Source organism: Macrobrachium nipponense, chromosome 36 (genome assembly GCF_015104395.2).
Source record: "Macrobrachium nipponense isolate FS-2020 chromosome 36, ASM1510439v2, whole genome shotgun sequence".
Lineage (NCBI taxonomy): Eukaryota > Metazoa > Arthropoda > Malacostraca > Decapoda > Palaemonidae > Macrobrachium > Macrobrachium nipponense.
This window is the reverse complement of record NC_087220.1, coordinates 43087778-43102777: the sequence shown is the minus strand read 5'-3', so window position 1 is coordinate 43102777 and position 15000 is coordinate 43087778. Positions and strand designations below refer to the sequence as shown.

Sequence of the window (15000 nt, the reverse complement as noted above, 5' to 3'; positions counted from 1 at the left end):
GGTTGCCGCCCCCAAGGGAGGTGAGAGTTAAAGGGGGGGTGAGTGATAAGGAGAGGGAGGCTGGCTAGGAGATGAATGGAAACAGCGAGCGAATGATGGGGAAATGAGTTTGTAGGAAAAGGAGGAGTATGAATGAAATGGAGCGATGATTGTCATGATTGTGTTTTAACATTAACATTTTTAACATTTTATTTAAGAAATATTGTACCATAAAGATTTTGCCCGGTTTTATGCTGCATAAGAATTCAATCGCTTGAGATTTGTCATTTAAAACTGAGACAAGAAGCAATGCAAATCATGTTTTAAAAATTATGGAAGACTGAAGAATAGATATTTAATGTTATATAAATAATGATAATAAAAGGATTTTTACCACTACGAATAATAGGAAAGGGCATTTTTATCTATCGCAAACTGCCTTTGAAAATACCCATAAACAAAAATCTTGATTTTGTTCCAAATCCAAGATTTAAAATTGTTTTCGTACAAAATTCATGAAGGGTAAATTTTAATTTTTTATTCATTAATTCCCATTCCCCTAAAAAAAATAGATAAAATTGAAAACCAAAATTATCCTCCCAAATAATAACATAGTCTTTTGTTTGTCTTCCAAGTGTACATCAAAACAATAGCACTCATAAAGGACCCTATTTCTTTGTCGTCTTTTGTTTGAGCAAAGTTACGAGGCCCACACCAGGCCTCCTACCCCTTTCACCTCTGTAGGGTCGTAGTGCCGTCAGTCCACCTCGCGTGGTCCACTGTAGGCATTACTTAAGGTTCTTTGCAGCGTCCCTTCGTCCCCTAGCTGCAGCCTTTCTTATTTCTTTGTCTGTACCTCCGTTCATATTCTCTTTCTTCCTTCTTACTTTCCACTCTCTCCTGACAGTTGATTCATAGTGAAACTGCCTTGAGGTTTTCCTCCTGTTACCCCTTTCAAACCTTTCTACTCTCAATTTCCCTTTCAGAGCAGAATGGCCTCATAGGTCACAACAATTGGCATTTGGCCTAAATTCTATATGTTATGCCTTTCTTCCACCCCCTTTTACATTATTTCCACCAAGTCATACTCCATCTCCTTTCTGAAAGGGTAGTGAATGCTTGCGTTCATAAGATGCAACATGGTTTCCATGACGACTAATTGTCCAGAAGGTTTTGGTATGAAAGGTCGCCAGCCACAAGCCCTTTCCACACTGGTTGACACAGTCGACTAACTACAAAGTCCCTGAATCACTTTTTAAGCCAACAGAGGCACATTGGAATAGAGAAAGCCAGTGTGAATGGTTTCAGCCAGATTCAACAAAAATCCGATCACCCGTTCTTGAGTTATTATTTAAAAGAAACCGTTATTTGATGAACAGTTTTAGGTTTTAAAAACCTATACAAGTTGTGTTTATTAAAAATGAATGGAAGCACATAACATATTTTCCATTGGAAATGCATTATATTTTCATCCAAAAACACCGAAGTGTGTACTTTATAATCCTAAAATTGATAAGAACAAGATTATCTCATTCCCCCAAATACCATCACAGAATAAAAAATAAAGAAGTTGTTTTCATCCATACTCCACAGAACAAAATCTGCATGCACATTTCTCCTCATGAATTTCCTTTCATCTTTCCTGGTCGTGAATGACACCTGTCAGAGGCGGACGGGTTGTCAATGGCGCGGCCAGAATTACTGATGAAAGCCCTTGGCTCGTTGGCGGAATGGAACCACACTCCAGCAGTTGACTGACAGGTGTCGGTAGATCAATAGACCGGTGCAAAGTTGATGTCGAGCGTTATTATTATTTTGAGAGAAAGAGCCCCCTTTTGCAATATAAATATAATATATATATATATATATATATATATATATATATATATATATATGTGTGTGTGTGTGTGTGTGTGTGTGTGTGTGTGTGTGTGTGTGTGTGTGACTGGTAAGAATGTTCTGTTACAACAGAATTCCATCTAATAAAAGGAGCCCATAAAAACGCCAAAATATAGTACTTTCTTTCTATATTTTGACCCTTTTATGGGCTCCTTTTATTATTATTATTATTATTATTATTATTATTATTATTATTATTATTATTATTATTATTATTATTATATATTTAATAAAATGAGCCATAAAAAGTGCCAAAATATAGAAAGAAAGTACTATATTTTAGCGTTTTTATGGGCTCCTTTTATTAGATGGAATTGTGTTGTAAAAACATTTTTACCTGTCAAATGTTATATGTAGTTTTATATTATATATATATATATATATATATATATATATATATATACATATATATATATATATATATATATACATATATATATATAAGATGAGAGAGATGAGAGAGAGAGAGTAGAGAGAGAGAGAGATGAGAGAGAGAGATAGAGATAATCATCATGACTCGAGAAACTGGACACGAAAAAACAAAAAAGAAAAACGAATGGGCGTTGCATGTGACTGAAGACAAAAACAAAAGTGGCTGACCCATTTTTTCTGATCATGCCTCTCCCATGTAAATGAATATCGTGTGGTTAGTCCTTGGATGGGTAACCACTAAGAATGGACCCTTAACCATGAGTGAAACCTTGCGTCAGCCTATATGAGTTTAGTGTGACTCCCACCTGCCCTGGAAGTTTTATTGACCTTATTCGGACAGTCCTCCCCCCAAGAGAGAATGGGCTTAATTAGTAACAAACATTGCAAATTGGGTGTAAACATTGTCTAATGTGTCAGGCCAGGTGTTGGAGTATCATCAACAAAGAAATATGTGTTGCTACAGGATACTAACTCTCTCTCTCTCTCTCTCTCTCTCTCTCTCTCTCTCTCTCTCTCTCCTCTCTCTCTCTCTCCTTCCTCTTTTTTAAGGCAAAGAATTCAATTATTCCTAAATGTAACTCAGTTCTGGTACTTTTAGCGAGACTGCTATTTGCTCCCAAAAATGTTCTTTGGAGATCGTTTAGAATTTGTTATGGTTATATTTTTACAAGAGTAAATTTGTGTTTAATGAAAGCGTAAAATGTATAACACACAAATAATTTCAGCATTTTTGTGCTCTATATATATACTATATATATATATATATATATATATATATATATATATATATATATGTATACATACATACATACACATACATACATGTATTCACACACACACAATATATATATATGTGTGTGTGTGTGTATGCACTAGTGAGTATGCTTAATAATGAACTTAAAATACTGAAATATTTTCATTTTTCAGAGGAGAGAGAGAGGGGAGGAGGGGGGAGTTGTTTATCCATGAAACTCCGAATGACGCTTGAAGATTGGTTGTAGATAAGGAATATCCGAGTAAACCTTTACTGTGCCCCCGTTTTGCAAGTCCAATATTACCTTGAAACAACTATCTTTGATCTCCCGAGTCTTTTTTTTTTTTTCATTATCTTTTCGTTTTATCTTCACCGAGCAAATGAACCGGGAACATGAGGGCTTCAAAGCATTTCGACGTATGATGGTTTGAAAAGATGTCGCAAAAATGGTTGTTCATAGTGGAGGTGGTATTCAGTATTTTGCTTTCGGTATTCTGCGCGTATCTGCTTCTCGCTTTGACGTCGGAATTCGTAGGGTTATCGTTATGGTGGCGTTATGAGATCGCTCTTTCCAAGGCCTTGTCATTTTGTAATTTAGCAATAGTCCTTGACCGGCGTCTTTTGTTTACGTGCTCCTCTCTCTCTCTCTCTCTCTCTCTCTCCCTGCTTTTTCTCTCTCTCGTCTCTCTCTCTCTCATTCCCTCCCTAGTCTGTAACAAATCTCCTCCTCTCTCTCCCCCCTCCCTTCTCTTCCCGTCCCCTATAACGTTAGTCCTGAACCATCTCCTTGTCCTACTAACGTTGCTCCGTAGTCGTGGCCCTGACTCTGTTATTTCGTGACACTTGCCAGACGTTGTCATTTGCAGTCTTTTATTTTTGTCAAACTTGACAATTGAACGAGGTATCGGCGCCATCTCATAGTGTGGATGCTTTTATAGGGTATGCGAAACTTGCGTCACTATAGGATATAAAATGTTCCTTTCTCTCCCTTATCACACAACACACACACAGTCACCAGAGCCAGCAACCATACGATTGCATCATTCACCGTTCACCACAGCTCCTATTCCCAAAATATAATGACGAATTTATGGCTCATATAAACCTCTCTCATCATTGTGTCAGAGAAAGTGATTAATTCATAGACAACCAGTTTCTTATAACTCACGTCTTGAATGTCACTCTGCTCCCTCCCCCTCCCCCACCAACTTCTCTCGTAGGAGTCGAGGAGGCTTCTTATCTATTTGGAAATGATATCCTATCACGAGTAACGGTAACGACGCTTATTCAGAACTACAACAGCTGCTGCTGCTACCCTCAAACCCCTGACACGCTTGTGGGGAGACGTCAGGGGGTATAACTCACAAATCAGGGCAGTTGTGCCTCCTGAGGTTACTGTGTATTAATAAACACAGATTTAAAAGATTTAAAATTAATTTTCCCATTTTTTGGAAAGTAAAATTTACTCGTACACATAAGCTTGTAGATTTAAGGAAAATAGTGGGATTGCTGGGAATATATAAATAAAGCCTGTGATTATGTTTTGACGTTCATAAGAAATATGTGATGGATTGCCCACTGTCGTTAGGTCAAGAGCATTGCCCTAATTATTTTCTATTAGTTCGGCTGGAGTTCCAGGACTTTTGGGTTGGAGAGGAAGTGAAATGGTACAGGACTTTGTATAATATTCTTACGTTTCTCACTTTATACCAAATATCTTTTATAGGGACTAATGTTATTCATCACGCCTTTAGGGCTAAAATGATTTAGCTTTTTTGTATTTTAATAATATTTATATCTAAGGTCTAAGTAAAACTACCGGCACCGGCCATACACGAGCTTCACAAAATAAGAATCATCAAATAACCTGGCGGGTACAGAAGAAATTAGAAAGTCACGGAGCCCTTTATTTTATGGAAGTGACTGGTAGGTTAACGTCATAAGTTCTCTCTCACATTCAGGTTCCGTAAGTATACCAACAGATGGTGATACAAAAATGGCGGCCTTTGATTAAATCAAACCTTGATATACGACACCTCTAGATTGTGGAACTCTCAGATCTCCTGAATGAGTTTGATTATGACATACTCGAAGCCAGTTTTTTCCCTGTTGAGATAGAAAGGAAGTATGGGTATGTGGCTCGCGCCCTCATTCCTTGTGCAAAATGAAAACGCATCAAAGGGACGTTCAGAGAGAAAGAATTTTCTGGCACTCTTGAGTCTCCAATATCCGCATAGAAAAAATCATTTTATTCTCATTTCGTTAACACCAGTATTGTCGAATTTGTATCCATCACTTTTTTTCTTACCCTAAAATCAGTAAGCGAGATAATTTCGCTCATCGGTTTCGGGACAAGGTCGTGGGCGAAAGGAACTTAGAGGATTCCCTTTGGAGTTCGTTTGATAGTTTACTTAATGATTCTCTTAACCGTGATCAATGATTTTTTTGGGTTTTCTTCATCTCTGCACCATTTGTTTGTTCTTGACAGTGTTTTAGAGAAGTTTCTCAATATTTACGTCTTTGTTTTTGTATTTTTACCGACTTTCATTTATTGGAATTAACCGGGGAAGTATATAGAGGAGTTATGGCTCTCTCTCTCTCTCTCTCTCTCTCTCTCTCTCTCTCATTTACTGTAATGTGAAAAAATGGAAGAGAAATTCACTCTCTGTCTCTCATCTACTGCAATGTGAAAAAGTGGTAGAGAAACTCTCTCTCTCTCTCTCTCTCTCTCTCTCTCTCTCTCTCTCTCTCTCTCTCATTTACTGCAATGTGAAAAAATGGTAGAGAAACTCTCTCTCTCTCTCTCTCTCTCTCTCTCTCTCTCTCTCTCTCTGATTTACTGAAATGTGAAAAAATGGCCGGGAAATAGATTATCTCAAAATAAAGCAATTGATTTGGCTTTAACCTAAAAATATGTGTTCCCTTTTACTCCCTTAACTTCTGCCAACGAAGTTTATAAAACTTCAGTAATGAGTTTGTAACTTATTTATTAGCCATTTATGAATTTGGGTGGATGACCTTTTAAAAAGATTATCCAATATTTTCCCCTACTCGGGGGAGTAAGCTTACAAACTACTTTGTTTTTGTTGTTCTTGTTTTTGTTGTTCTTGTTGTGGGGAGTTAGGAAAGGTCTATGGAAAAGCATAAAAAGGTCAGAAAAAGATGTTTCGCGTTGAGTTAAAAATACAGGAATTTTAGGATAGGAGATTTATGATTTATATATTAAATTGAAAATTTAATAAATAGATAATGTGCATGTTAAACAGTACAGAAAAATTATTTCTAATAAAATTTAGCGTATTTATTTTAATTTTCGTTGGTGAAACAATGTTTTATTTGACAGTAAATTTTAGCGCGTGCCCCAATTAAGCTGGAGGTCGTATCATGCTTTGTTTTTTAAATTATTCCATTCAGTGTATATCTTGTTTGTTGTACGGAATTATTACGTATATGTAATTTTTGGCTTAAAATTGTATTGTAAAATGCTGAAAGGCGTAACAAAAGTAGATTGTAACCTATTTACGTTAAACGAAAATCAGACAAGAAACAATGGATGGAAACTAGAACTGAAGAGATACAACACATCCCATTGTGGGAACTTCTTTACATACAAGATATGTGAGACGTGGAATAAACTGCCACCAGAAGTTGTAAACAGCAACAGTGTGGAAGAGTTTAAGAGAAAGTTAGACAAAATAATTAGGACACTGTGAATGAACAGAAAAACCTGCTCACAGAGATAAGTGAGCACACGATGTCTCCTCGGATGGACTAACAAGTCTTTGAGACATCCTAATCCTTGTAACTCCTTGTAACCTCTGCGGCGAGTTTAGTACAAGCCCGTTGGGGATGACCGTCAAAACATAAACAAAAGACTGTCAATATTATTAAAGATAATGGCCCAAAAGAAATATTAGTCCTTGATAACGACCCACGAACTTTGCTGGAGGTCATTATCTAGGGAATATCCATTGTATTTTAGTTAGATTTTGAAGAAATGTTCGAGAATTATGGTTCATGACCATTGGAAAATATATTTGCAGTTGGCATAAAATGAAACTTTTATTAACATTATTACATAAGGATCTTCTGCAATATATCATATATATTATAATATATTATATCTTTATTTATAATGTATATATATATTTATATATATATATATATCGTTATTTTGAAAGCTATTGAATGGCAATTATTGATGAATATTATCCAACTTGAAATTATTCTTATTGATTGGTCATTGTGGTTTTCTCGTTCTGTTATTTGTATTTTTATTTGTTTGTCGATTATTTCCGTTTACATTCTGTTTTTTCTTTTTTTCCCATGAACGTTTTTGAATGTAATAATAATAATAATAATAATAATAATAATAATAATAATAATAATAATAATAATAATAATAATATGATGATGATGAAAAATCATGCCATTGTAATTCTCTCTCTCTCTCTCTCTCTCTCTCTCTCTCTCTCTCTCTCTCTCTCTCTCTCTCTCTCTCTGAAGTCCATTGTTTGTGGTTAAGAGAGCCTTTCTTCGCCTCTCCAGCGTTGAAACGTCTCAGGCTTTGTTTTAAGAATTCTTATTCAGGGGGATGAATGGAATGACCGCCATTGCTGCTTTGTGTTTTGTCCTTGCTTTGTTTGTTTTCTTGTTGTTTTTCAGTTTTAATTTAGTTGTCCTTTTGTTAAAAACGGGAAAATGGGGAGGTTGATGGAAAGTGGAGAGTCATGGTTATAATAATAATAATAATAATAATAATAATAATAGTAATAGTAATAATAATAATAATAATAATAATAATAATAATAATGAGTGATTGCTGATGATAGTAAGAGTAGTTGAGAATGTTAAATAATAAGAATGTGTGTCTATTGTAATGACTCTACTTTGTATATTCCAAGTGTTATTATTATTATTATTATTATTATTATTATTATTATTATTATTATTATTATTATTATTATTATTATTATTATTATTATCATCATCATCTCACCCAAATTACAAAATAATACCATACGTACACAGGTATCGGAACGACCTTAAGAAACTCCTTAGGAGAGAGAGAGAGAGAGAGAGAGAGAGAGAGAGAGAGAGAGAGAGAGAGAGAGAGGAATTTGTCTGGCTTCTAAGGATTAAAAAAAAAAAACTAACGCGATCAGCATCGTACGAGGTCTATATTCTGTAAAGAAGTTCTTATTTTGTAATCTCTGCGTCGTTAAGAAAAAAATAAATAAAACGCGGGGAAAAAAATCCTATAAAATAAATAAAAGAAGTCTGTAAGAAAATAAAAAGTCCTTAAAAAATAAAAAGTCCTTAAAAAATAAAAAGTCCTTAAAAAATAAAAGATGTCCTTTAAGAAATAAAAGTCGTTAAAAAACCGTCGGTAAGAACAAAATGAAATAAAAGAATCCTCAGAAATATAAGTCCTTAAAAAATTAAATAAATCCATAAAAAATAAAAATTCCTGAAAAAAAGAAAAAATGAAGTCCTCAAAGAAATTAAAGAAGTCCTTAAAAAACAAAAATCTTAAAAAAATAAAAGTCCTAGAAAATTAAAGGATCCCTCAAAATACAGAAGCCCTAAACAAATATAAAGTTCTAAAACAATTAAGGAATTCTTAAAAATTGAAAAAAGTCCTAAAATAACATAAAGTCCTTTCAAAAGATAAAAGAAGTCCCTAAAAAAACCAAAGAATACCTAAAAAAATGCATTGATTTCTCAAAAACGATAAAGCAAGTCATTAAACAAAATGAAAGAAGTCCCTGATTGGTTTGTAGGACATGTGAGTTGAGTTGGTGGCCCAGTGACGGCAAATGCTTGTTTATTTATTTGTATTAATATTTTCGAGTTGGTCACATTCGGTTTCTCTTGGCGTTATAATCACGTTCTCGGTCACTATTAATACTATTTTCTTTTTCTTTTCATCGCTTGTGTAAACACAATACTTGAAAGCGATAGACTTATTATTATTATTATTTATGCTTGAAAACGACAGAATATGTTATTGGGTGTCTCGACGAGAAGTAGAACGGTCCTAGGTGAATATACCCTTTAGGGGGTTGGTGTCGTCAGTGGACCTCATGCGCTGCGCTGTAGGCATTGCTTAAGGTTCTTTGCAGTGCCTTCGGCCCCTAGCTGCAACCGCTTTCGCTCCTTTTACTGTACCTCCTTTCATATTCTCTTTCTTCATCTTATTTTCCACCATCTCCCAACACTTGAATCGTAGTGCAACTGCTTTGAGGTTTTCCTCCTGTTACACTTTTCAATACTTTTACTGTCAATTTCCATTTCAGCGCTGAAAGACCTCATAGGTCCCAATTGCTTGGCCTTTGGCTTCAATTCTATATTCAAATCGACTCAACTTAGGTGAATATTATATTATTATTATTATTATTATTATTATTATTATTATTATTATTATTATTATTATTATTATTATTAATGCTTCATTCTCCTCATCACTATTCAGGCGACCCGCTGTCACTCATAATAAATCATCAGACTTGCTGAGGTCATGTAAGGTCAAAGTGTCAAGGGATTCAGTCTAATCTCATGAGCTCATTCAGTAGTGACGCTGCGGTCTGGTCCCCCGAGGTTATGTCTCGTTTGACCTCAGGTTACAGAAGCAGTTGCGTAACTGAACGGTGGTGACACAACTTTTTTTTTTACGTAATGTCTTTTTAAACGATGCGTGTGTGTTTTGTTTTTATGGGTTCTGTGAAGGAATTTTTTTTTCTGGCTTTTTGTTTTTAAACTTTTTTTTTCATGTTTTGTGCTTCAAGTTTCTTGTGACCTGGTTGTTTCTACGTTTTCTGTTTATTTTATTTTTTAATTTCAAGTTTAGCAGGAACTTTAATTTAATTTTTGGGGGGAGTGTGTGGGGAACCGTTAATGAGACATGGGTTTTTGTGTTTTTAATATTTCGAATAAGTTTTTGTAGTGTTCTTAATATTTCTACATCCGATTTGTTAAACTTTATACGACCTAATTTTCGGGTGATTTCAAACCCTGGAATGACCTGTTTTCCCCATATTATCTCAACTATGACATAGCTTTCCGTTTCATAATGAAGGTCGGTGTGACCTTGTTTCCCAACCGTTTAATGTTTCGTGTGACCTGGATTTCAAGATTTGTCAACTTTGTCTGACCTGATTTAGTATGATCTAGTAACGGAAAATGCTTATTTAGAAATGAACATAAGCCCTGTACCCACTTACACTCAGAGAAATATTGATAAGTGAATAAACATTTTGGATAAAACACGAAGAATATATATTTACGAATGACGGTGGGAGGGTCGGGGTATTTGCGTATGACTGGTGCATAATGGAACATATGCGAGCTTGGAATTTTTGAAGATTAATGATGCTATTGATTTGACAAAGAGAACCAACAGAGCGCTACCATTGTGGTATTATTATATGTGACACAGCTAATTAATGAAGGGATTGCCCAAGGGAATTAGTGACCCATTATTATTATTATTATTATTATTATAATTATTGTTATTGTTATTATTGAAATCCTTTGCCATACCGTATGCCTGTCTGTATATTCGTTGTAGCAAAGGATTTAAATTCTATTTTTTACAATTTACGAAGACAAGCACACAAGAAATTAATTTTTGTTTAATCCTCATCTTCTAAAGAATGTGTGTTCTTCATAGTCTGCATTATTATTATTATTATTATTATTATTATTATTATTATTATTATTATTATTATTATTATTATTATTATTGTTTGTTTCTTTGGTTTATCAAAGTCATCCTATTTGACTGGGTGGTTTTTATAGCGTGGGGTTCCTGGCTGCATCCTGCCTCCTTAGGATTCCTTCACTTTTCTCACTGTGCTCTGTTTCTAGGAGCACACACTTCCGCATGAGTCCTGGAACTACTTCGGCATCTAGTTTTTCCAGGTTCCTTTTCAGGGATGTTGGGATCGTGCCTCCTAGTGTTCCTATGATTATGGGTTCAGCTTCCACTGGCATATCCCATATCCTTCTTATTTCTATTTTCAGGTCTTGTTACTTATCTAACTTTTCTCTGTCTTTCTCTTTTACTCTAGTGTCCCATTGTATAGCGACGTCAATGTGTGATACTTCTTGGGTTTGTCAATGAACGTCAAGTCTGGTCTATTTTGCACGTATCACCCTATCTGTTCTGATACCGTAGGCCCAGAGGATCTTTGCCTGATCGTTTTCAATCACTCCCTCAGTTTGGTCTTCGTACCACTTATTATTGCAAGGTAGCTGGTGTTTCTTGCACAGGCTCTATTATTATTATTATTATTATTATTATTATTATTATTATTATTATTATTGTTGTTGTTGTTGTTGTTGTTGTTGTTGCTTTATCTGTGGCCATATGCAGTCCTGTGTCGTTTTTATAACCGGGAAGACATTTCCTCCGGTAATTATTTTTCCTTGGAGTAAAATTCTTTAGAAAGAAGAATTTAGGTAATTCCCTTAGCCTTCAGGAGTGGTTAGCTTGCCATTTAACCTATGAAATATATTAAGGGCTGTCATATCCCACAACCTACGACGTACAACGAATTAGCGCATGACGCTCGGTGGTGACGCATTCTCAAAGTGTGACATCATTTTACTTCACGGGGGCGTCTCGAACATAATATGCTGTTATAGTGGTTAGTGTCGTGGCACGCCACTCAGATGTCGCGGGGTCGCGTCTCTCCGAGGGCGATGAAAAATCACTGGCTCTGTATCATGATCAGTTACTGCTGCAGTGTGGGGTCTTTAGTGGTGGGAGGTTGAAACCGATATTCTTTGGAAACTTGAATTTCAAGTCAATGGCCCCTTTGCTGTGCTTGTTCCATGTGAGTAGGTTTCATCTACTGAAATAATAATAATAATAATAATAAAAAGAAGAAGAAGAAGAAAAATTTCTGGGAAGCGGCAGTTTCAACTGCTTCCGTTCGAATTCGGGCAGAAATTGCCAAAGTTTCTAATGTTATTTGTTTTTAATGAGGTGGGAGATGGATGCAAATGAAGGTGGATGGGCGTTATGGGTAAGCGACTGAGAGAGAGAGAGAGAGAGACTTAAAGGAGAAAATATTGGTGTTTAAGTTACAGGAGAGAGAGAGAGAGAGAGAGAGAGAGTGAGAGAGAGAGAGTATTTCTCTGGTAAGAGAAAAAAAGTATGCATGATTTTCAGGAAATAAGATTATAGAGAAAATTTTTCCAGTAAAGGAGGCAGCGAATGAGAGAGTATGAATAAGTGATCTGAAGTCTAGTCGCTGAAAGGGAAGATCGAATTCACGTGTCATAAAAGCAGTGACGCTCAAGTGAGCTGAAACTGAAACTGAAATGTTAAGTAACCGAAAGAAGACGGCAACGAACCAGCGGCTGTTTATGCTTCAGGAAATCCCACGTGGATGAGGGGAGACTTAAACAAGATTACTGATAAGGGCGAAGGCCCTTTCCCACTTTGTGAACTCCCATCACACACACCCCCCCCCCCCCCCCCCCCCCCCTCCCCCCCCCCCCCCCCCCTTCTTCCCCACTCGCTTTCCCCGCCTTCTTCCTCCCTCCAGCCCCCTGCTGGAGGCCGCTTCGTCTCCCCCCCCTCAGCGGGAACCCCCTTTTAACCCTTCGCCTTCGAGCTTCGAAGTATCTCCTCCACACCTTGAACGTTGACTTCCAACTTCAGCCGCGTCCCTCGTCCTCCAACTTGCCGCGTTCTTGTTTTTATCTCAAGCGCGTCCTCCGAATCATCGCAGTATTTCATCTTCGAAGATAACTAGAAAGACTCAAAAGTATGTTAGTGTTATGGTGATTTCAGTTATTGAAAAAAAAAAACAAGTATTTTCGTTCCCAATTCGTGTCCTATTAGTTCTCAAGTTCCACCTCAAGCAAGATCACCTCCTCCTCCTCCTCCAGTCTCGCCCTCGAAGATAACTTGAGTGTTCCGTGACATTTGCGACGTGACCGGTGTTAAATGACTGCTTGACGTCAAGTGAATTACTGTTCCCAAAAGCTTCCTGCCTCACCACCTTCTCCTCAACCTCACCGTCAAAGATATAACTCGAGGTCCTGATAAAGCTTCATTTCTCAGTAATTTGGTAGGTGGTGATGTAATTACTCCAGCAGCCTTATGATAATTGCCTCGGGGTTTGCAAACAGTCGCTGAGGCGCTGATAAGACGCACCCGTGTCTGGGTGATCAGTGATAGTTCGGTGACTCGATGAAGAAGAATTTTGATCCTGAGTGTAATGTCATAAGATAAGATATTCTTCTGATAAGGACTAACTCGAAATAAACTTGGTCACACCCTGAACTCCGAGAGATGACGTCAGGATCAGGTCGTCAGTTTTCAAGGGCATTTTTATCTGGAATATAGCATATAACAGTAACTTTTCGTATCCTCAACCACTGTTGCTTCAGATTACCGTGCTCGTTACTAAATTATAAATTATAAAGTCCTTATAAGGAGAATTAGTATGTTAGGATGTCGGTAAAAATGAATATTTACAAGTTGATGTTCCGGAAGTTTGATATTTGAATTAGATCTTTGGTTAAGCTTTCAGATTGGAAGCTCATATTTGATAGCAGTTTTTCAATTTATTCTATTTTACACCTCTTGAACAGGATAGTTTTTCTCTTCAGTGGCATCTTACATACGATAGCTTACAAATTTTATTTCGTTATTATATGACACAGTCCGACAATTATAGTTGTTTTTACATATAGCATTCTTAATATTATTGCAGGGATTTGTTTGTCGAATAGAAAAGATAAACTTCGGAATATTTCGTAACAGAAATATGTCTGAAATTACTTTTACTTTGTGAAACAAGTGAACAGCGACTTTTAGAAGTATTACAGAACCTCCTTGTAACCTTGTGGTAGCAACTAGGACTTGGAAACCATTGCAGTGCGAATTGCGGAACTCCGGGTAACCTGCATTCGAAAACGAGCAAGTTGTAATTCGTGGTATTGACCAAAGCCTCCGTCAGACACATCTATGGCCTCCTCAGGGGACAGCGTGAAGGCCTACGCCGAGCTCTCTCTGGCGTTGTCCAATCAAGAGCCCATCCAGATACATTCCAGTACGAATAACAACAATAACAGCGACGACGAAAGCCACGAGAAGAAGAAGAAGAAGGAAAAGGTTAGCCCCCCGTCGTCCGAAAATTGTCTGTTGCATGCCCAGTATAACAACTCGGCCTATTGCAGCCCCTCGGTTTGCCGTAGCACGAGGCAGAGAGCGCCAACCGCTTCCCAAGGCGTTCCAGGCGACCCGTCCCCGTCTTCCAGCCAAGAATTCGAAGAGTCTGCCAGTCGAGGCTTTGCCGAAAGGCACTGGAAGAATTTCAAGAAGTCTCTACCTTCAGGTGAGAGGAGAAGAGTTCAGACTACATGGCGTCTACTGTAGAGTTTTCGTACCCAGTCGCTAGGCCTCACTGTATGGCTAGCATTGAATCGCCTTCTTGTCTCTCTATTGTCTGCTGTTGGAAAATTAAACTACTATATTTTTCTTCCGCCATTTCCTAAAATGCATTTCATTAAACCTAACCAATCCCATGCGTTATTGGAACCATTCTCTCTCTCTCTCTCTCTCTCTCTCTCTCTCTCTCTCTCTCTCTCTCTCTCTCTCTCTCTCTTTAATCCAGCCTTTAGCAATAATTTAAGCGAGCATCAAAGTAGGCAATCAATGTGTACTGATTATTGAGTTTGTACAAATTTAATATCCCAGTTGTAATATTAATGGCAGTAGTAGTAGATATTCTGAAGCCTAAAATGATAAAGGAAATTGCTGTTTAATTAGATTGCCAGGCATAAGGTTAAATCTAACACCAAGATAATCAAGTACGAACGTATTAATAGAGAGAACAATGTATCAGTATATTGAGAAAATAATCGTCAGATATGCTAAGAGAACAGTGTTTGAGTGCGCAGTTTTTAACTGGGAA

General features: G+C 36.8%; 1 protein-coding gene across 3 annotated transcripts in view; it reads left to right on the top strand.

Moving 5' to 3' along the window:
* Positions 1 to 15000, top strand: part of LOC135203581 (excitatory amino acid transporter-like) — a 224441-nt gene that overhangs the window by 144587 nt on the left and 64854 nt on the right. The window contains exons 1-2 of one of the 3 annotated variants that reach the window (XM_064233342.1): positions 12708 to 12843; positions 13798 to 14421. The exons of 1 other annotated variant lie outside the window; for it this stretch is intronic. In XM_064233342.1, coding sequence (XP_064089412.1) covers positions 14052 to 14421 — 370 coding nt within the window. In that variant the 5' untranslated portion in view covers positions 12708 to 12843; positions 13798 to 14051. Of the gene's footprint in view, positions 1 to 12707; positions 12844 to 13797; positions 14422 to 15000 lie in introns of those variants that run through there. One more of the 3 variants, XM_064233343.1, reaches the window with a different exon arrangement.